Source organism: Typopeltis vanoorti, chromosome 18 (assembly GCF_054136105.1).
Source record: "Typopeltis vanoorti isolate ZY-2024b chromosome 18, IOZ_Tvanoo_1.0, whole genome shotgun sequence".
Taxonomy (NCBI): domain Eukaryota; kingdom Metazoa; phylum Arthropoda; class Arachnida; order Uropygi; family Thelyphonidae; genus Typopeltis; species Typopeltis vanoorti.
This window is the reverse complement of record NC_143566.1, coordinates 102,184,597-102,209,389: the sequence shown is the minus strand read 5'-3', so window position 1 is coordinate 102,209,389 and position 24,793 is coordinate 102,184,597. Positions and strand designations below refer to the sequence as shown.

Sequence of the window (24,793 nt, the reverse complement as noted above, 5' to 3'; positions counted from 1 at the left end):
ACACACAGGCGAAAATTATACTATTAAATAATATTTCTACGTGAGTTTTTCCGTTATTTATTTGTATAGTTATGTCTACTCACGGTTTACTTCTTTTAAAACTTAAAATAATTTAATTCTTACTTTGTATATTTTTCCAAGTCAAACTGGCATACTCAGAGAACAATAAAAAAAATAGATGTGTATTTGAAAGGCATATGAGTGTGACTGACACAAAGAAAAAATGTGAACAACCTAAAAGAATGACCTAGTAGGTACAAATTGGGAATGTTTGGCAGTTGCACTGACAGAGTTCCTAGATGGACAAGTTTTGTGTTTTCAAATCTATTGAAACTTAGTTTCTTAAAGCAGAGTAGACCCAAGAAAGTCTTTCATACTGTAACTAATATCCACAGCATCATAAGTGAGACCTGAACAGCCATAGATGCAGAACCATACGTAGCAGTAAAAGGCAAGCTCTAGCAGGACAGCCAACATTAGGATAATTTGGCATCTTCATTAAAAACTGTGCATAAATTAGCTGAAGTATTTTAACTGTTCTATAGCTTCACTACTGAGAATGCAGCTATTGCACTGCTTCAAATTTGTTACAGTTATTCAATTTAGTAAGAGTCGTGAAGACTCGCAGTGGATGTTATTATCCTTGATACCTTAATAAATCCACCATGTTTAATTTTGATCACTGGTTTAATGTCATTTTTTTCATGATCTGAATCATACAGATGCAAATAAGTGGATATAGTGTGACTAACATACATTTTCCATTAAATTTTACATCTTCCTGTACATCCTTCAGTTTGTGTCACAATTGCAGAATTTTAAATAATTTTCCTTTGGTACCTAATCAATTAACCACACATTCTAGATTCCAGGGTGATCTGAAGTTCTATCCCACTTGCTATAAGCAGCAGAATTTTACTAACTTGCATGTTTCTATCATGTTCTCGCCTCAATCTGGTCTTAAAATTATGGAAACTACTTTCCATAGTTCTGTTTTCATATGCACAAAATTCTATGGAACTGCAACAGTTATTTTGGTTATGTTCTACTGGATCTTTTCAGTTATTTTCCCACCTCTCTGGAATCCCCAAGATAATATTTGCAACACAATAATCGCTTGGAAGAAAGTATGCTAAACGATGGCTGGCACAATTTTTCAAAGACATCCTACAGACTAGAAACATCACTCGATCACTCAAACGATTGAACATAATCACCATTCTAAAGACTGGGAAATCAAACAACCTTCCACAAAATTATTGACCCATTGCCTTGCTAAATGCAAGCTATAATTACTAGAGCACCTCCTACAGCATAAGATTAGTCCAACACTACTCTAAAGGATTCCCCATGAAAAAGCTGGCTTTCGATCTAAATGGAGCTTGTTCTTTCTCACTTCATACATAGAGGTGGGCTTCCAGTGACTGCAAAAACATCTGTGGTGTTCATCGACCTCACTGCTGCGTATGACACAATCTGGAGGCAAGGACTAATCTGTAAACTTCTTGGTGAAATTTCTTGCCAGATTCACTACTCGCCTTATAAAAAACATGCCTACCAATAGAACACTTCAAGTTATTATGGAAAATCCTACTAGAAAGCAAAGGAAGCTAAACAATGGCCTGCCACAAGGCTCAGTGCTAGCTCCACTACTATTTTCCTTATATGCTCAATACATGCTCCAAAATAGTTCAGGTATGCTGATAACTGGGCTATAGAAGCTAGACATAAATCTGTTGAAATGACGGAAGAAATCCTAACTACCGATGTGAACTCCCTTGGAAAATATTTTTGCAAATGGAGACTCAAGCTGAGTGTAACTAAAATAGAAACATAATGCTTTCACCTTAACAACAAATTGGCCTTTAGAAGTCTATATTGAAGATAATCTTCTTCCATACAATCAGTATCCTAAATACCTTGGAGTTATCCTTGACAGGATGTTATTGTACAAAACTCACCTTTCTAAAACAACTGAAAACGAGAAATAATATAATATAAACTCTCTGTGGCACTTCTTGGGGTGCTAGAGTTAACACATTGAGGTGCTCAGCCCTTTGCCTTGTCTACTTTGCATCAGTTTGGATGAATAGTGCCCATGTGAAATTTGTAGATGCACAATTGAATAACACCATGAACCTGATCTCAGGCACAATTAAATCAACTCCTATTTATTGGATCCTAATTTTGAGCAATACTGCACCGTTAAACCTATGCAGATCAAATGCACTTCAAGAATACAAGATCATGTCCAATCAACAGCTTCCTATTCACTCTGACCTTGAAGACCTTAATATTAATAGATTTTGTTCTAAAAAAAACCTTTACTAAGAATTGCAGAGGTGCTTCTGGTAAACAATTTCTGCATGAATGTTGCTTGGTCAACAAAGTAGTTTGATGAATCACCAGAGTGGTACACTATGCCATGTATCATGAAGAAATCCTTTGGTTTTGAATTGCCATGTAGAATCTGGTCACCCCTCAATAGAATCAAAACAGGACATGGTAGATGTGCCGATGCTTTTAACAAATGGGACAATGCAGTTCCCCCAAACTGTGATTGTGGAGCTGAGAAGCAATCAGTGTGACATCTTATATAAGACTGCCCCTTAGGAGCCTACAAAGGAAATTTTAGTGACTTCCTGCTTGCAACCAAAGAATCAATTGATTTTATTTGTAATTTAGACGTTAACTTAAAATTTATGACAAGCAAAAACAAATTACATGCTTTGTAATGTGTAATATTTCATACACTTAATAAATAAATGTGGAACTTTTTCATTTTATCTTACAAAAATTTAGCATTAGCCCATTGGGAAAACATATGCTCCCGAAGAATGCTTCATTTGCAAAATTCAAATACATAAGTGATCTGTCTTGTTTTAACCTGACTATATTACAATTACAAACATAACTTATAGAAATGTTTCTAGAAAATTCCAACTTGAGGGAACAGTTTGTATTACTATCTACTGCCTCTGTAGTAGTGAAATTTAAAGAACTGTGGAACATTACACCTTTTGATTGGAAAAGAACTGTGTTCAATTCTTGCTGTGAAGAGAGGAATCTTTATATGAGCTTTTTCGATTAAAGATGAGCTAGCTGATCTTATATGGGGAAAAGCAGGGTTTTTTCCCCTCCCAGAAAGAAACTCTGGTTTTTCATCCCAAGTACAGACAAAATCAGCCATGAAAACATGTGCGATTTACAGACAAAAAATACTGTTTTGCTAGTGGATGGCAATAGATAATGTTGATGGTAGTAGTGTCGTTGTGTGCATTTCAAGAATTAAGTAGTAGGGGAGACGGCGAGATGTGTGTAGCAGAGTAGAATAGAGTGCTCTCCTGCAATGAGTTCTTTGACTTCTTGGAGGTGTCAAGTAATAATATTAATATCTTCATCTGGTATGTCAAAAACATCTGAACAAATAGCATGAAGCCTCAAAAAAAAAAGTTGAACTTTGAGAACTACACATTTTTCTAGCCAGTTTAAATCTATCAATGCTTCTCTTTAAAAGACAGTCTTCATTCTTATTAATTTCCACATTCTCTTGCCCTCTGATTTCTGGATATCTATTAATCTGTACAGAAATATGAGATTTGATAGACAACTGGAAGTGTGTGTTACCCTTAGCTTTTGCAGCCCATGCTTGTCTACTGACCACAGAATACTGAATCACCAGAAATTACTCAGCCACATCCACTATAAATGTGAACATCTCTTCAAAAAGTCCTGAAAATTACTAATTTAAATAAAAATTACTGCATGCTGATTTTCTGGATATGAAAGTCATTTGGAAAGAACATTGAAAGAATTTTATTTCACTGATTTACTTTTAACCTAATTATAATTAGGTTATAATGTATCATGCATGCTTTTTTTGCTTTCTCTATTAGGGCATGCAGTTCTAGCTAAAACCACATTGCATGTTTAGTCTCATAGCTGTGACATTTGATACAGCCAATATATCTTAACAATTAAAATGCTATTATTATATGAGTTATTATGATACCCCATAAGTGAAATTAAGAATATCTTAAAACTATTGAGATTTATTTTTATATATGCTTTAAACTGTTAACAGCATCTATAGGTCAATTATAAATATAAAAAAGGAACTTTTATCATGCTTACTGTAAACAGGACAAAATATTTCTGATTATTTTCACCAACACAATTGTTCACCCAGGGGCAATGATGATCCATTTTGCGAATGCAACGCTGACAAACACTGCAATGATGCGCTCTCTCTGGCTTGATACTGCAACATTTTGGACATTTGTATACAACTTGGCCTTCACGCAAACCAAGCTGCTGAATAATTTCTTTGGTAGCTGTTCCTCGAGGTACTGCTCCCTGTTAAAAAATGTTTTCTAAGTATAACAAGTAATATTTCAGAATGTTTTTTTTTTTTTTTGGGGGGGGGGGGGGGTGTTTAGTTAAAATCAACTTATTTAATATCATTATTAAAACAGCATTAAAATGCTAGTTATATGCAAATTAAGAATATTGTTTTCTTTTCTTTTTCTAGCATTTAGTTTAACACCAAAGCAATAAATTCAATGAGTTATATCTAGTTTTCTGTTCTGTAGATAAAGAAACACCTGCAGTTTTCAGTGGAAATATGTGTCTCCACTACTAGACTTATTTCATATCAAAAACTAGAAATGTGACAAGTTTCTGCTTTCCAGCATACAGATTGTGGATTCAAATTCCACTGCAGTATGGAAGTTCACAAAATTCTTCACTTTGGAAGGCAATTTTAAGACACTATTCTGCTTATTGGAAACCTAAATTGGCTTGAAAGCTAGGAAGGGGACAAAAAGTTAATGCAAGCAACAAAGTTGAATGCCATTCTTTTGCTGTGTGCTTTTCAAATTTTATTTAACTTTTAACATATTTAACTCTAGATTGTTCATGTAGATTCAAGGTGTTGTCCATGGTTCAATACATAAATAGCAAATGTATAAGTGTACTGTAAAATAAAACAAAAACATTTGTGTATATATTCCATATATGGTATGGCGAAAAAAAAAAAAAGTACGGAACTTCAACACCCCATATAAGTACTATTCAGTTGTAGTTATACAGTATTTTTTTTTTTTTTTTGTACCATACTATACATAATTTTATATCTATATGTCTTATATATAGATATAAAATTTGTATGATATACATAATCATCAATGTCAATTTGGTCTGATGTCTGTTGGTGTCTAATGCAGTTTTCAGTATTTTCTGCCATCCCTTCCACTACAAATTGGCAAACTCTTTCCACACCACTCCATTACATTATCTATCCACTATCATCTGGGTTATCCTCTTCTGTTTATGCTGTCCGTTGTACTGAACATCAAAGTTTGATCTTTCTGTTGTCACTCATCCTGCAGATGTCCAAAAAAAGGTTGTTTCCTTTATTTCTTGCATTAGATTCTTTCTCCCTACTTTTTCTATTGTTACCTTTTGCATCCAATCAACTTGTAAAAGCCTTTCTATAGCATATTCTTTCAAATCTATAGACATGTGCTCATGAATATGCATGTTTCCAGCATTCTCAGCTTTGTATCCAGGCCCAAACTACTTTTTCATAGCTTATCCATGCCTGGAGGTTTACGTTTGCTTCCTTATCTCCCTAACACTGACTTGTTCCTTCTAGCCAATTTTTGATATCTGTCACATACTCCTTACGTATGTGAAACTCCTAACCTCTTCCAGCTTATGTCCACTGACCTTTATTTGCTTCTTTATCCTCTTCTCTCAGAATATCATTTTTTTTCCTCAATGTTCATTATTAGCACATATTTCTTTCCTTCTTCACTTAATTTCAGCACCTAAATTTCAAATGGTGTGGAGAAACAGAAAGATTGTTCCTGACAATGAGAGGCACGGGGCATGGGGACCTATTATCTCCCAAGCATCTTGATCAATTTTGGAAAGAAAAATTAATGTTACAAAGGAGAACATAAAAGAAAGTTCAATTCAAGGTACCAGAATGGAAATTCTTTTATGTTCTCCTTTGTAGCATTCATTGCTCTTTCCAAGAGCACGATAGATCGTTGAGAGATATTAGGTCCCCATGTCTTGTGCCTCATTGTCAGGAACCATTTCCCTGTTTCTCCACAATATCTCATAGCATCTCAGCATTATTATTGATATTCCACACCAAATATGTATATTCAATTCCATATTTCCATATGGAATTGAATATACATATTTGTCTGGTTTCAATCTCTTCCAATGATTAGTCTCTCTCTCTCTCTCTCTCTGATACTGATTCCAAGATTGCTTTTAAGTTGCTAAGGAATAACTACTTCAGCATTTTCTGATATGGGCAAATAGACCTGGACTTCGGTGATATCAAATGGTCTTGCTGCAAATATTGCTATTATTATTCTTTCATTTAGGAGGCATCATAAGATTTCATTTCATTTGGAGGCAGCATAAGAGAAGTGGAAATAACCAATTCCATGAGGTCTACAAAGACCAGGCAAGGAGGGTGACTTGGTTGGTGAGGGTAGCTAAAGAGAGGAATGAACAGCAGTTAGCTAATGAAGCCAAAAAGAAGAGTTCTTTTGATATGTAGCCAGCAAAAGAAAGAATGATTATGGAAGGATGACATTGATAGGAGAAAATGGTATAAAGACAGCTGTTGCAGAATGTGTGGTGGAGATACTTAATGAGCAATTCATAAAGGTCTTTCAATCTTGTGAATGTGACATCATGGAGAGATTGAGAGAAGTAGATGATGGGTAGGAGAGACTGACTGTAAGTGAGCAAGAGGTGTATGGAGAGTTGAGTAAACTAGATGTTAATAAGGCTGTGGGACTTGATAATATATTACCATGTATTCTGAAGGAATGTGCCAGGGAGTTGACACCTGTCTTGACATTTTTTTTAATGCGAGTCTCACACTCGGTCAAGTCCCTAAGGAGTGGAAGGAGAGCAAGATTGTGCCGCTTCATAAAGGAGGTGATTGAACTCGTGCATCAAACTATAGGTCTATCTGTGTGTCAGGTGTTGTGGTTAAGTTGTTGGAGAAGCTTGTGAGAACTAGGATCCAGAGTTGAGTTGACAACAATGGTATTATCTTTGATGGACAGCATGGATTTGCTAAAGGGAGGTTATATTTTAGTAATCTACTTACTTATTACAATAAAGTGACTGCTTCCTTGGACAGAGGAGAAGGATACACAGTAATATACTTAGATTTCGCAAAGGATTTTGACAGAGTACCTCATGATAAATTGATAATCAAACTAGAGCAGATGGGGTTGGATATTAGATTAGTGCATTGGATTGGAGACTGGCTATCTGATAGGTATTAACAAGTTGTGTATGGGGGAGCAATATCCAGGAAAAGGAAAGTCACTAGTGGAGTGCCTCAGGGTCTGTTTTGGGGCCATTACTGTTTAACTTTTATATTAACGATATAGATGAAGATTTGGATGGAGATATTCAGTTGTTTGCAGATGATGCAGAGTTGGGACGAACCATGAAGGGTAATGAAGATGTTGTGGCCTTACAAGAAGACTTGAATAAATTGAGTGATTTGGCACAGAAATGGGGATGTGAATTCAATGTTGCAAAATGTAAGGTTTTAAAATTTGGAAAACAAAGATGGGATGCAGAATTTATGCTTGGTGAGGATATATTGTTGGAGGTGGAAGAAATAAGAGATCTGGGGGTGATAGTGGATAAGGATCTGAAATTTAGGGGACACATAGCCAAAATGCGAAGACAATACAAAGGCTTCTGGGAATGATGTGGAGGACACTGACGTGTAGAAGTAGGGAGATTCTTGTTCTGTTGTATAAGGCTTTGATTAGGCCACATATGGACTATTGTGCCCAGATTTGGTCATCGGGTTTTCAGAACGATGAAGAGATTGGAAAGGGTCCAAAGGAGACTGATTAAGGTAGTTTCTGACCTGTGGAATGTCGAGTATGAGGAAAGATTGAGAAGATGTAATTTGCAGAGTCTGGTGGACAGGAGGAAGGGGGGGGGGGGATATGATAGAGATCTACAAGTTGGTAAGGGGTTGTTATAAGATCAATGCTGGAGAAGTTCTACAGAAAAGAATGGGAGATCGGGGGAGAACCAGAGGTCATCCCTGGAAACTGTATAAAGAGGGTGTGAGTAGAGGAGAGAGAGGTAGGTTTTTTTCGTGCAGAGTTGTAAATGATTGGAATGCCTTGCCTGAGAGGTGGTGTTTGCAATTAGTTTGAATGTGTTCAAGGCATGGTATGATGAGCTGTGTGTGTGATAAAAGGACCTCCCAGATGAGTCTGACTCTATGAGGTCCCGAGGCAGTAATAATAATAATTTAGTGGTTTGTATCCTAATAATGCTTCTCTTTCACTGAGAAGAAATGCAACCCCTGCTTTTTGTGCTATTCTCAGACAAGTCGATTCTTTCACCTTTCATCTCTGCTAATCCAAGGATGTTGCACTGATATCACTCCATCTCTTTGCAAAGCATCTAATTTTTCAAGAGCCCATAAAGTTATGGACATTAGTATTGATAACATGCAACTTTCTAGTTTTACTATTATTGGCTTATTGTTCAGTTGGGTACCTCAGACCTTGTTTACCCAGACAATCTCTAAGTCACGATGCTGTACTTCTCCTTTGTATTCTCATATTACACAATTTCATTTTCACAATCAGCATATTGCCACTCATCTGACCAACCTTAATGGTTTGTTTGGCTGCTCCTAAGATGATGAATAGACACTATAGTATTGGTTGAAAATATTTCTATATATGACTGTGTATTTTTTCAACTTTATTCAAGCAAAATGCACATTTAATTATATATAATATTTTATTATAATGTATATATGTATATTTGGAAAAACTGATAACATAAAAGTGGCAATTTGTGTAAATTATTTAGAGTATATTATTATTGTTATCCATGGAGTCAGGGACTCATTGAGGGAGGCCACATATACACGCACCAGCTATTATACTTATTCTTGAATTCATTCACACTCTGTTTGCTACTCTCAACATCCAATGGAAATCAATTCCAATCACGCATCACACTATGAGAGAAAAATCTAACCCTCACCCCCTTCTTAGTGGCATTCATTCTCAGTTTCCAAGAACACCCTCTTGCCCTTTCTCCACCCTTGATAAAATGAAAAATTCCATCAACTGAAATCCTGTATAACCTTTTCAGAAGTTTGTAAGCCTCAATGATATTACCCCTCTTTCTCCTGTTTGCTAGTGTCTGCAGTCTACAAATTCTCAAATGTGTCTTCACAATCAGTATTCCATGATCCTGATATCATTTTCACCATCTTTACTATATCAGAATCATAAAAAAATTTAAAAAAAAAATCAGCTAACGCCTTTTTTCCTGTATAGGGGGTAGGTGAGGCCATTTTTAAGCCCTATCTAACTTTTGGAGACTAAGTGGGCAGTTCAATCTCCACTGGTAGCCAATCAGAGATAGCTTGCCCAAGGCTATCACTAATTAATCAGCATGCAGCGAAGGTGGCAGCTAGTAAGTGCTGCCATCTGGTGGCCCATAACCCTAACACAATACATTTAATGTCTCAAAATAGTGTGGGTTCGACGGCCGATTTTCTTGAGTTTTTTTACAGGACGAAAAACCCAAGTTTCCAGTTGGGTACTCCAGGGATCAAGTTCTTGGATCGAGCATTGTTGTTCAATCTAAACATTAATGATGACATCAGGAAAGATCTAACAGAAGATGTTCAATTGTTTGCAGAGGATGCAAAGAAAGGTTGGGTAATCAGGAATGCAGCTGATATGCAGTACTTGCAGAATGATTTGAATAGGCTCGAAGTGTGGGCAAATGATAATGGCTATCAGTTTAATGTTAGTAAGTATAAAGTTATGCACTTTGGCACAATGAAATATCCAGTGGCATATTATATTTGTGGAATTATGTTTGGAGAAACCTTGGAGTTATGGAAGTTGAAGTTCAAAGGTCACATAGCAAAAACTGTAAATACAACTCAGAAGATAATTGCAACGGTGAAATGAACATGATCATGTAAGGATATGGAAGTCATTTTGGTCTCTTTACAAGACCTTGATATGACCACAACTTGGACTACTGCACAGATTTAGTGTCCTACATTCTGAGGGGATAAAGAAGTTGTGGAAAGAGCATAAAGAAGAGTTATAAAGATTATATTGGGCTTATGTAATGTAGATTATGAGAACAGATTGTAAGTATTTGGACTACAGATGGTTAACAGGAGAAAGAGGTAATATGATAGATATCTACAAATGTCTGAATACGTGTTATACGATATTGTCTGATGAAATCTTTTGTTACGAGGAAGGTGGGGGAGAGAATACGGTTTCAACCATGGAAGTTGATTTGTTTACAGTTAAAGGAGTAAGAACTAGATTTTTCTCTCACAGAGCAGTGAATGAGTAGAACAATTTGCTTCTGGAAATAATAAGTGCATCCAGTATGAATAAGTTTAAGATAAAGTCTGACAGCAGGTTTACATGATATACAGCCTCCCCCCTTGAATCCTTGAATTCCTGGAGGAGGTCTCAGATAATAATATACCATCTTGTATTTGTTAGAAGACTCATCTCATGATAGCTTCTTTGTATCAGATTGGCATAATAACAACTATTATGCCAATCTGATACTCATCCAATACCTCTTTAATCTTTCATTGTTACCCTCATTTAATTAAGATCAATCAAACTGATTAATGATCCTTTTTTTTTTTTTTTTACTCATTCTCTTCCTTAGACAATGTCACAATGACTGTTTTGACTTTGAATCTCTAATTTTACCAATCTTATTAATAGTTAAGCAATCACACATACGTCACAATAGAAAGAGATTTTGAAAATATTTTGTATTGCATATTGTAAAGACATCAGTGTGGACGAAGAACAATAAGAAATTTGAACAATAGAACAGTGAAGTGCACGTGCAAAATTTGAATCCTTGTATACATGTAGTTGTGTGTTTGTTAAGTTAAAAACTTAATGAAAATGATAATTAAATTAAATTGTTTATAATATAACACAATATTTTCCCAAACTTGGGATGGTAAGGCTGTTGTTACAATTAACGCTTGGTCAATGAAGTAGAGATTCAGTATACTTTCTTTGAATAGCCATTCATATCCATTAGTAGATAGTTTGGAGTTTTCCAACTGGAGTGTATGGTTTGCATTTTCGATTCCATACTGTCCAGGATTTGTGCGATTTGATATGGTCTTGATGTTCAGAAATACATTTATTGACCAATCTTCCTGTTTGTCCATAGTATGACAGATTGGTATACTCTAAGTAGCATCACTGTTGAGAGTGTCTTTTGGAGAGGGGTTACAGATTGTGAATATGGTTAACAGGGTTGAAGGCAGTGATAAGTTGGCATTTTTTCATAGTCTTGGCTACTCATTCAGCGATGCCTTTGATGTAAGGTATGGGAGTCCTGTGGAGTTCTTCTTTCTCTTGGAGCAATGTTATTTTTTGCATTGTTCTCAATTTATATCCATTTAGTAAAGATGTTTGTTTGATGGTCCAATTCCTGTTTGGGCAATCCCTTGGAGGAAGAAATATTGTGTCTTCTAAGGATTTTATGATGCCATATTTCTGAGATTGGTGGTGTGCTGATGTATAGCGAATGTAGTGTCCTGTAAATGTCAGTTTTTGGTAGACAGAAATAGAGAGCAATCTGAGTTCTGCTGGGCATGAACATTCAAGAAAGGAAATTTCTCTTAATGTTTCTTTTTCTAATGTAAATTTAATTTGGGGACATAAATTGCTGATGTTTTTTGTAAAAACGAACAGAGTGCTGGCTCTGTGTGATTTCATACTGCAAATATGTCATCTATGTATTATAGCCAAATAAATGGTTTTGAGTTGAGTGCAAAGATTCTTTCTTCCAGATGTTCCAGATAAAAGTATGCTAAGTTAGGTGATAGTGGTAAATTCATCACAGTTCCTTCCACATGGTGTAGTTGCTCTTTCCATGTGAAATATTCTGATATGACTGAATTTGACCACACTATTCAAATAGACATTCTAGACCAAAAGAAACTCTTGGTCTAGAATGTCTATTGTTTTGATATGTGGAATATTTGTGAAGAGGGATGTGATGTCAAAGTTTGCCATCATATATATGAAAATGTTAGTTTAAAGCCTTGTACTCTCATGTAAAATTCCATGTTTTTTTTTTTGTTGTTTTTTGTTAACTGAAGCAGCTGAGTGGCCAATGAGAGGACAGACCAGTTTGACAGAAATCCTGAGACTTCGGGGCTGCCTATGGAATTCACAATATGCCTAAATGAATAATTACTTTTGTGTAGTTCTGGTGGTCCATACATTTGGGGTGGGAGGGGGGGTATTATGCATGGTGGGTTCCAGGTTTTTTTTTAATAGTAGTAAATAGTAATAAATTGTAAATGATTTCCTTAACTGTTTTACCTACTTAATCTTAAAAAAAAAGTGATATTTCAAAAAAACATCTCATATGTAAAGAAGTGAACCCAATACTGAAGAATGTAAACTGCATCTACAATATGAGAAACACTAACAGCAGAAACAAAAGATTAATAAAATTATTAAAAACATAGCCAGTAAAGTAACAACTGCTAAACTGCAGCCTATCTAATTTCTCAGTACTTAGCTCACTTATAATAGTAACAAACAAATGACATTTTTACTACACAAAGTTATTAACCATATCTACAGAAAAATTAATCAATAAGTCATAATTTGTATATAGAAACCACTGTTCACTCCTGTATACAATTAAATTTACTAAAGACAGTTTCATTCTGTATGGCACCATATAAAGTTTATCATAAAAAAAGGAATTAAGATGTATATCAGATCAAGAACTGATATAAAAATATAAATACATACTGGATCAGTAAACATGGTCCTCAGATGGGAAGTAATAGCTAAAACAGCCAATATCTCAAACAGCACAAGGTTGACAGCACTGTAGTATGGATGAGGCCCCGGGAGGAGAACAACAAAAATGACAACATATTCTGCATAAAGTACTAACAACCAGGTCAAGGCAGCACAGATGACTCCACATATATCATGAACAAACCACCATTTGCCACCACAGCAGCGGTTACTGGTATCTTTACCTAATCCAGGTGGATTTAGAACAGGAGATAATCGCTGAGGAGGACCTACACCATGCTTCAGCCTGCTGCTAAACAAAATCTTTCATTATTTTTATATATAAAGCAAATAAAGTTTTATGGAGTAATTAATTTATGAGAGCAACTTTTCATATATTAGAAAAAAAATTTTGGTTGGTGTACCCCTCCCTAGGGCATGCTTCTCAGGGTAGAACATAACATATTTAGTAAACATAATATACAACATTACTGAACTGGTGGCTTAAATTACAACTACCACTATGTCTACAGTGTCAGTTACACTAAGTTTAACTGACATTGTAGACACCATTCAGTATGACAAGTTATGAGTAATTTTCAATGTCTAACCCTATCTGAGTCACCTATGGCATAATAGTCACATATTGGAATACATATAGTCACATATTGGAATACCATAGCGCTTCCTCCCTTTATTTATTTTTTAAATTTTATAAATGATTCTAAAAATTATTTCATAGCCAAAAATTCAAGCAGCAATATGTTGATATTGAAAAAATTATAATGTCCAGCACCCTTATATTTTTCTTCATTTTCTCTACCTAAAAAAACAAATCCAGGCTATGCTCCTTGGGCATGGTTATTATCTTTGAGAATAAATATAGAAAATAACATATGATAACTATAAAGTATATGATTCCTTTATATAAATAAGCTACCAAATGAATTGTGACATTATTTCCTACATTCTAAATCTAAAATAAGCTTTTCTCTACCTTACTTAATGTACCATGTACACTATTCAGCACATAATGCAACCAAACATCATTTGAATATCTAACAACAGCATTCATCATTTGTATATTCAAACCTGGTTATGCTGGGTAGTCAAGTACATGTTCTTGCCAGAAAAAAAAATCTAAAGATGCTAATGTTCATTTAATTGCTAGCCTGACTACACAAGTGGATGGCATACCATCCTCTCCAACAAACATGCTGTGGATTAGAATCCCACTCTGCAAGTTTTATGATGATTTCTATTGCTCACTGTAAGACCATCACTCTACTTACTGGAGATCTAAATGGCTTGAAAAGTTCCTGCTGGATTTCTAAAGCAGGATTCCCAGGTTATCTAATACCTTAAGACTTTGTGGATATTGCTTGCTTCATTAGCCAGTGTTTGATAAAAACAAGAATTTCAAGAAATCACTGATCTTTACAATTTGACTTAGCATTTCAACTACCAGATGGCTGGTTAGTTGATCACTGGTGTAAGTATATGAACCAATTGCGACATGCATGTAAATTAAGACCTTTTTTGCTGAGTATTAGGAATCAATGTCAACAGGATTCTCAACTTGTGATATTAGCTAATAAAATGGATTTTTCAAGCCTCTGCTGATGAGCAAAACTCATATGTAACAGTGTTATAACTCTGCCTCCTTGAATTCTGCCAGGACGCGGCCTATATTAGTACTGGAAGTTGTGAAGGTGTAAGGCAAGTAGAATGCACTGGCCAAGAGTATTATTATTTATTATGATTATTCAGGCCTCCAAGGAGTCAAAAGACTCATCGAGGGAGGTCCTTCCTAAGACAAAGTCTGTCAAGAACAAGAATCATCGAGGGGAGGTCCCCCCCCCCCCCTGAGAAACACAAAGTCTATCATACCACTCTTTAAACTCACTGACCATTCTTGCTCCCACCACTCCATCAGGCAATGCATTCCACGGCTCAACCACCCTCCACACAAAGAAACCACTCCTTACCCTCTTGATCACAGTTTCCTTTTGTAACTTCCAGGGATGGCCTCTTGTCATCACTCCTTCCCGCTGTTCAACCAAGCGAAAGAACTCCCCAGTGTCAACCCTGTAACCACCTCTCAACAGTTTAAAAGTCTCAATCATATCACCTCTCCTTCTTCTATCCACCAAACTCTGCAGTCCACATTCTCTCAGCCGATCCTCATAACTATCCTTGTACAGTCCTGAAACCATCTTTGTCATCCGTCTTTGTATCCTTTCAACAGTTAATTTATCCCCTTCAAATCCTGGGGATCAAATCTGAGAACAATAGTCCAAGTGTGGTCTGATCAGAGACTTATACAACAGAATGATAACCCTCTTATCTCTGCAGGTCAGTGTCCTTCTCATAATAGCAGCAATCCTCTGTGTTACCTTCACCACCTTTGCAATATGTCCCCTAAACTTCAGGTTTCTATCAATCATCAACCCCAGATCTCTTGTCTCCCCTACTTCCTCCAGTATAACTCCTCCCATAGAGTATGCAGCATCCCATCGATGCTTCCCAAACCTCAAGACCTTACATTTTGCTGCATTAAACTGACACCCCCATTCATTTGCCCATCTATCTAGCTTATTTAAATCCTCTTGCAGGGTTACCACATCTGCACTATTACTAATAATCCTTCCCAGCTTCGCATCATCCGCAAACAACTGAACATCCCCCTGCAATCCACTGGCTATGTCATTGATATAAAGGTTAAACAATATAGGTCCTAGTATTGAGCCCTGTGGGACCCCACTTGTAACCCTCTGCCTCCTGGAAACTGCTCCACCATACACAACTCTCTGATACCTATCAGACAGCCAATCCTGAATCCAGTTGACCAATCTGACATCCAGACCCATGTGCTGCAACTTAAATATCAGCTTGTCATGTGGCGCCGTCAAATGCCTTCGCCAAGTCTAAGAAAATTGCAGTATATGCCTTTCCCTCATCTAATGTTCTTGTAACTTTATTATAAAAGGCTAGCATATTGCTAAAACAAGAGCGTCCTTTCACAAATCCATGTTGATTCTCACAGATAACATTACCCTCATCTGCCCAATGCTGTATACGGTCCCTCACTACTTTCTCCAAGATTTTAACTACTGATGACACACAGACTGGCCTATAATTAGACACTTCCAGTCTGTTACCACCCTTATGCAATGGCACTATCTTACCTTCCTTCCATTCCCTGGGCACCTTTGCCAAAGTCAGACTTTCATTGAAAAGCCACGTTAAAAGCACTGTCAATTCCCTAGCACATTCTCTCAAAACTCGTGGTGAAATACCATCCAGTCCCACAGCTTTATTGACATCCAGAGTACTGAGTATCTGAAACACACTCTCCTCCTGTACCTCCAGACCTCGAACCAGTCCTATCCCTCTAGCATTAAAACTGACTCCTCTAGGATGAAATACTCCAATAAAGTGTTCATTGAACAATTCCACTATGTCCTCTGCATCAGTCACTCTGTTACCATTTTTATCCCACAATATCATTCTTCCACAGTCATTTCTCCTCCTACTGGCCACATAGCTAAAAAATTCCCTAGGATTTTCTTTGGATCTTAGGGCCAATCTCCTCTCATATTCCAGTTTCGCTTTCCTTACCACACTAGTCACTCTTCTGGCCTGTGTCTTATATTCCTCATGCATCTCTTCACCTGTCTCCTTATATCTCTTCCATAGCCTCTTTTTCGCATGCAATTCCTGTTTAATATTGTTTGTCATCCACTTTACTCCAAATTGCGTCCTCTTCTTCACTCATGGTATACAACTTACCATTGCTGATAACAAATATTCTTTCACAATTTCCCATGCACTAGTGATATCCCGGCATTCCAATTCCTCCCTCCATGAAACTTCCCAAAGTTGACGTCCAAGACTATTATAATCACCTGCCTTATAATTCCACATAAGTTCCCGTCTCTTTGATACTCCTGCATGTCTATTCATTTTCCAAGTCAACACCATATGGTCACTCTCTCCAACTGGTGGGAGAGACGTCAACTCAGTTATTATCAACTCTTCTGATGCTATAACCAAATCCAAAACTTTTGAACCTCTTGTTCCCTCTATTACATGTTGCCTAAGACAATATGTAACAGAGGGAGTTTATGATTTCTGTATGGCAAATACAGAAATCATAAACAAGTTTAATGCATAGGTGGATGAATACTTATTTGATAATAAGGCCCTCCAACAATGAATCTTCACTTTGCAGAAGTCTGATGATAATTGGTTCAGATACTAACAGTGAATAACTGAATAATTATGTTAGCTGAAATGCAGTTGAACTGATTAAAACAGAGATTTCTTGAAAAGGAAATCCCTATTAAATTAAAATGCCAAGAAATTATTCCTTGTTTAATCCTTTATCCAAGTGCATCCAGCACATGGCACAGCTCTGTAAATAGGATTATCGTTCTTTGTTGTAATCTTTATTCCATTTCCTCTCATATAAACAATATCTGAGACAACTATAAACTATAAATTACACGATAACCACAGTAACTAATTTTAATGAAATGAAAGTACAGATATTTTGTACCGAAAATAACAGTACACAGTAGAAACAAGCAAATCAAAGGAATGGGAATACAAGGTACGTACAGCAGTCGGTAGTCCACCTTTGACAAATATTTTTTTTGAACCATCTGGAAGATACCTTGTTCTCATCCATTCATTCCTAACTCTCTCATTGGTTTGGTTATGCTGATGATGTCTTTGCTGTTGGATCTCATTCTGAAAATGAACTTACCACTTTCCTACAACGGATCAAGAGCCTTCACCCACACATTCAATTCACCATGGAAAAAGAAAAGGCTGGTAGTTTACCATTCTTGGACATTCTTCTTATGCGCATAACCTCCGGTAATTTATCAACCAGTGTTTATCAAAAACCTACCTTTACTGGCAGATACATTCAAAGTCTGCTCATCACACCTCTCAAAAAATTGGTATTATCAAGGCTTTAATTAACAGAGCACATAAGGTGTGCTCCTCTCCTTAAACTTTCAACAAGAACTTTTCACTATCAAAACGTTAATGGAATTTAATGGTTACAACCCTAATCAAATCCAGCAGATAATTGACTCCTATGTTCCAACACCTCAGGATTCTTCAACAGACTGCAGGGTTCCAATCCCTTATATTTCTGGCATCTCTGAACCAACTGGTAGAATTTTGAAGAAGTATCATCTCATTCCCACATATTTTCCTACTAACAAAATTTCTCATCTGTTGCCATCTACAAAAGACAAACTGTCACCTTTATCATTAGCTGTTGTTTACCAGATACCTTGTGATCGTAATCTAATCACAAGGGTGATTTTGGGCAAACAGGCAGTTCTGTGGAAAAGAATTAAAGAACATCAATATTATATCGAATACTTCTTAAGTATTCTGCAAATGAACAGGTTCTTCTCTTAGTAGCATAAACTTTTCTTCCACTCTCTTCTGTTCTGAGCCTTCTCTTTCAAGGTTGTGTACCTGTCTCCATTCAGCATGTCATCTAGCACTGTTTTCTGTACTCTTCCTCTGGATCTTTTTCCGTCTATTTTTCCTTTGATGGCATCTCTGATGATTCCATTTCCTCTCAGAACATGTCTGATGCAATTTCCCTTTCTTCTTTTTATCCTCTTTAACAGACTTCTTTCTTCTACTCTTTTTAAGACTCTTCATTAGTTATTTTATCTGTCCATTTGATTTTTTCCATCCTTCTCCAAATCCACATCTCAAAGCTTTCCAAAATCTTAATTTTTTCTTTCTTCAATGTCTAAGTTTCAGCTGCATAGAGGGCATCATGCCACACACAACATTTTATTAGTCTTTTCTTTAGGTTTCTGTCTATTTTTTACTTGTGAATAAATTCCATTTCCTATTAAAGGCATCTCTTCCCATCGTTATTCTTGCTTTTATTTCACTTTACATCTTCCATCACTGCTAATCACACTTCCTAGATATTTAAATGTCTTTGCTTGATTCAATTTTCCCCCATTTATTCTGATATCCTTATTTGCCTCTTTCCTTGCTACTTTCATTACCTTTGTTTTTCTTATGTTAATTTTCATTCCATAATTGATACAGGACTCCAGTAATCTGTTCAACAGATGTTGTAGTCCTGTTTCGGTATTTGATAATAATGCCTTGTTATCTGCATATTGTATTGCAAATATCTACCTCCAATCTTTATTCCTTCTTCTGAATTCTCCAGTGCTTCTTTTAACATTGCTTTGGAATACATGTTAAACAAAATTGGTGAAAGAGAACAGCCTTGTCTTACTCCCGTCCAATGATACCTGGTTGTGTTGTACCATATGTCTCTCACCATGGCAATTTGTCCCGTGTATAGTGAAATAATTAGCCTTCTGTCTTTCCAATCTATACCAATCTTTTCCATTACTTCCACCATCTTATCCCATTTTATAAAGTTAAAAGCTTTTTCAAAATCTATATAACAGATATTAACTTCTTTATTCACTTCTAGACTTCTTTCACTCATTATTCTTAACAGTCCAGTGGCATTTCTTGTTCCCCTACCCTTCCTGAAACCAAACTAATCTTCTCCAAGGAATTCTTCCACCTTAGATGCAATTCTCTGTGTTAGAATTCTCATAAGTATTTTTTTTTTTTTTTTTTATGTATGGGAAATGAGACTAATTGTTCTAAAATCCTTGCAGTTCACTGCATTACTTTTCTTTGGTATAGGTATAAATATTAAGGTCATAAAATCTTTTGGTAATTCTCCTTTGTTATAAATTAAATTTATTATTTTGGTTATTTCTTCAGTTTCTTCGGAAGTTGTTTCAGGAATTCTGCAGGTATTTCATCTATTCTTTCTGCCTTTCCACATTTTAGTTCTTTAATGGCCATTTCTACTTCTGTCTTAAAAATCTCTGGGCATAGAACATCTTCATTTACCTTTTTATATCTTCTAATGGCAACTCATTTGGTCTATTTTCCGTGTCATATAGATCTTCAATGTATTCTTTCCATCTCATTAGGATTTTATCTTCTTCAGTTACGATTTTCCCATTCTTATTTTCTATGTCTTGTATCAATACATAAAACCTCAAAAGGGCCTTGCCTGCTTTAACATCTTTTATGACGGCTTTTACTTTATCTACAGTAAAGATAGAGGCATATTGTGAGAAAGCAGGTGTTTTTTTTTTGTTTGTCAATACAAATTTAGTGTCAATACTATGTTGTACCACTCTGGTCTGGTATAACATAGTATTGACACTAAATTTAGTTTTAAATCAAAAATAGTTTTTAATTGGTAAACCACCGACTGCTGTATGTACCTTGTACAGGCAGCCCTCGGTTTATGCTGGTTCAATTTACGCCAATTCACAATAATGCCAGTTGCCTGCACCTGCTTTCTTACTGTAGTGTGGTTGACTGAGAAACGACTCTAGCAGGCACTCTAGTGTTTGAGTGTTTACCGAGCTACTATGGTGTATATGTATCAAACCTAGTTTTAATGTTGAATCTACTTAATTGTTCTATTTTTTTTTACGTACATACGTATTTAAATTCATAAAGTATGTGATTACATACCATGTCTGATAATAGAAGTGCAGAAAAATTAGCAGAACTTGGTGTTAACAAGGCGCAGAAATCAATCACACTTGAAAAGAAGATGGAGATGATTCGAAGAACGGAAGATGGGCAGACAAGTGCTGATGTCTGTAGAAGTATGAACTTACCTCCATCGACTGTTACTACAATTATGAAAAATGCAGACAGAATAAAACAGTCAGTGCAACAATCTACGGCAGCACTAAATGCAAAACACGTATGTTATAGCAGGGGTAAACTTCATGAAAAAATGGAAAAATTATTATCATTATGGGTGGATGACTTGAATCAGAAAAACATTCCTATGTCGCAGGCTGTTATAACTGACAAAGCAAAAACAATTTTTGAGGATCTAAAAAAGACAGATGGAGGTGAAGAAACATTTTTAGGAAGCAAAGGTTGGTTCACGAGATTTAAGTCTCGAAGTAAGTGTCACAGTAAGTTTTAAAAGAGGTATACCGTGAGTAGACATATCAATACAAAATTAATAACAAAAAACTCACGTACAAAGATTATTTAATAGTATAATTTTCTATATATTAAGCTCAAATTAAACAATAACTGACAATTTCAAAAAGTGCCACCTAAGTAGCTGGTGTAAGATAACTAAAAAAGGTCAATATATTTCCTAACAACAACAACAACAAAAAAAAAAAAAAAACCTATACAATAAAAAGTTAGGAACGATTAGCTGATTTGTGAAGTACTATCTCCCATAAAGGGAACAGACGTAAGCCGTCGGATCTGTTTAAGTTAGGAGAATGCAGTAAAGTTTCACATGTTTCTTTATAAAGGCATTCCATGAGGAACCGACTTTTGTAAAGGACTCTTCTTTCTCCAATGAACTCTATGTCTAGTGAAGATGGCATGTTCTGAAGTCCAGACTTTGCAGGTTTAAAGTATTCAATATAAGATTGGCGTTCTTCTAGCCGAATAGAAGTCGGTTCATCATGGAACACCTTTATAAAGAAACATGTGAAACTTTACTTCATTCGCCTAACTTAAACAGATCCGATGGCTTACGTCTATCCCCTTTATGGGAGATAGTACTTTACAAATCAGCTAATCTTTCCTAACTTTTTATTGTATAGATTTTTTTTTTTTTTGGTTGTTAGGAAATTTATTGACCTTTTTAGTTATCTTACACCAGCCACTTAGGTGGCGTTTTTTGGAATTGTCAGTTATTGTTTAATTTGAGCTTAATATGTACTGAAGATGCCTGTGACACACAGGCGAAAATTATACTATTAAATAATCTTTGTACGCGAGTTTTCCGTTATTAATTTTTATCGAAGTGCCACAGTGTCAAATTATGTGGTGAGGTGGCAAGTGCAGATGTTGCGGCAGTGGCTGCTTTTCCTGAAGAATTTCAAGACTGTATAGAACAAGGAAGTTATCTTCCTGATCTCGTTTTTAATGTTGATGAGACTGGGCTCTACTGGAAAAAACTGCCATCATGCACCTTCATTTTCTGTGAAGAACATTCCGCTCCAGGTTTTAAAGCTGCAAAAGATAGACTTACGCTTTTGTTGGGTGCAAATGTCTCCAGAACTTTGAAGCTTAAACCAATGTTGGTGTACCATTCACAGACACTTCGTGCCTTCAAGGTTCTAAAAGCCATGCTGCCAGTCTATTGGAAATGGAACAAGAAAGCTTGGGTTACACAAGATGATTTTATAGATTGGTACACAAATTATTTTTGTCCTACCGTGCTTCGCTTCTGTAAAGAAAATTATTTGCCAGCCAAAGCATTGCTTCTCTTGGATAATGCCCCTGGACATCCTCAAAACCTTGCTGAAGTAAGAACACCATTGGATGTCAAGGTTGTTTACATGCCCCCAAACACAACATCGCTTTTGCAACAGATGGATCAGGGGATTATATCAATCTTCAAAGCCTATTACCTCCGTATAACATTTATGGAAATGGTAAGAGTCTTGAACACCTCAGGAAAAATTATTAAAGACTATTGGCGGTCATTCGATATTTTAAAGGGCATTAACAACATCGAGGCAGCTTGGAACAACGTGTCAGCAAAGTAAATTGCGCCTCCGTAGCGCAATTGGAAGAACGACGGTACATTGCGCCCTTCGATTGGAATAGGCCTAAGTTCGATTCTCGTCGCGACGGGAGGAATCTTTATCTGGTCGATTTCAATCGATGGTGAGTTAGCCGATCTCATACGGAGGTAGCAGGGTTTTTTCTCCCGGAAACTCGGGTTTTTCATCCCGCATACATACAAATCGGCCGTTCAGAACACACGCAATTTACAGACAAAAATTACTAGTTGTGGTGGTGTTGGAGGTGGGCGGTAGATGGCGTTGATTCGTAGTAGAGGTAAGGTGTAGAGACAGTTGAAGATGTCCTCCCGCGATGAGTCTTCGGACTCCTTGGAGGTATCAGGAATAATAATAATAATAATAATAATAATATTTAAAAGGAGTATGGTGAAAACTTCTTCCAGCATTTATGCACAACTTCGAGGAATTAGAACAAGAGGAGAATGTTATTGAAGATGTTACCAAGCTTGCATGAGAGGTGGGATTGTACGATATTACAGCTGAAGATGTGACAGAAGTCTTAGAGAGCCATGATAAACCGCTTTCCAATGAAGACTTAAAAGAATTAGCCAAACAATTAAGTCAACATCCAAAGGAGGAGAAAGAAAACAAAGGTCCTCTGAGAGATATGAAAACGGCCGATTTAAAGTGTATCCTTGCAAGCATAGAGACATTGACTGATGAACTCTGCGAAATGGACCACAATTGGGAATGGAGTGCAAACGTACAAAGGAGTGTAATCGCATCTATTCTACCTTACACTGAACTCCTTAAAGAAAATCTAGGCAGTTAACACTGGATACTTTTTTTAAAAAAAATGCAGGTGATCCGAAACCAGGAACTTCAACATAGAAATATGTAATATCTTTTCGAAGTTTCATATTTTTTGTATATAATTTTTTGTTTTGTTTTCATTATTAATAATTTTATTTCAACAAATATATATGTATGTATTATCAAAGCTTTAAATATAATAATGTTACACATACTTCATGTGCATATTTTTTGACTGCGTGGAACATAACTTCATACTCCCATTAAAATTGGGTTCATTTTACGACGATTCAGTTTATGCCCGTTGTTTCAGGAACGGAACTGCAGTGTAAACCGAGGTCTGTCTGTATTCCCATTCCTTTGATTTACTTGTTTCTGATGATGTACTGTTATTTTCAGTATGAAACATCTGTACTTTCATTTCATTAAAGTTAATTACTGCGGTTATCATGTAATTTTAAGTTATGATTATTCTGATGCACTGACGATGACCAGTAAGTTTCTGGTTGAAATATTTGCAGTAATAAAATTACTATATTCTTGTAAATAATGGCACAAGTTCCATTAAAAATTCATATGTAAACAAAGTTTGCATGTGTAGTTTCTTCACGACAAGGCTATTTGTATATAGAAGCTAATGACTTCACATTAATTGCCTTAGTATCCCATAATGGAAAGCACACACACCCAAAAGGATGTGTACTAAGAGCTAGCTAGTAAGGAGTAGGATCTAAGAATGGGTATTTAACAGTAGAACGTTGTAGAGTAACAGTAGAATGTGTTCGATGGATACCTGCTCGAGTTGCGGAGCACAAGAGATTCGTAGGAGAAATCATATCAACTGTTAAAAAATACATCCCTAGAGGTTACAGAAAAGATTATGTTCCCAGATGGAATGAAGAGAGCAAAAATCTTTATAGAGAGTTCCTCAAAAGTGAAGATCCTGAAATAGCAGAATAATTACTACATAGCCTGTACTCATTTCGGAAAACAAAATGGATTGATACGGTTGAAAAACCTTGACGATCAAAGTAGAAAAGCTTGGAATCTTCTCCAAAAACTATCTACAACTAATCTATCTAAAAGAAAAAGCATAACGATCTCTCCTGAGAAAATAGCTAATCAAATCATTATGTCAAGAGCACCTAGGGACCATGAACATACCAAGAAAGTTAAGAAAGAACTTAGAGTATTAAAAACAAATGCACCTGCTTTCTCACAATATGCCTCAATCTTTACTATAAATAAAGTAAAAGCCGTAATAAAAGATGTTAAAGCAGGCAAGGCCCTAGGCTTTGATGGTATCCATCCTGAATTCCTAATTAATAGTGGGCCAAATACTATAAGATGGCTTTCTGAATTCTTCTCTGATATATTATTGACTGACCAACTACCCAGCCAGTTTAAGAAGTCAAAAATAGTTGCTATTCTTAAACCTGAAAAACCACCCCAGGAGGCAAAAAGTTACAGACCTATTGTTTTATTGAGTTGTACCTA

At 36.0% G+C, this 24,793-nt stretch overlaps 1 protein-coding gene across 3 annotated transcripts in view; it reads right to left on the bottom strand.

The window, feature by feature from the left end:
• Window positions 1-24,793, bottom strand: part of LOC150096993 (palmitoyltransferase ZDHHC3) — a 150,982-nt gene that overhangs the window by 53,875 nt on the left and 72,314 nt on the right. For 2 of the 3 annotated variants that reach the window (XM_090408219.1, XM_090408217.1), the window contains 2 exons: window positions 12,879-13,179; window positions 4,135-4,356 (listed from right to left, as the gene is read on the bottom strand). In XM_090408219.1, the coding sequence (XP_090264345.1) occupies window positions 4,135-4,356; window positions 12,879-13,179 (523 nt within the window). Of the gene's footprint in view, window positions 1-4,134; window positions 4,357-12,878; window positions 13,183-24,793 lie in introns of all 3 variants that reach the window. The other variant, XM_090408216.1, reaches the window with a different exon arrangement.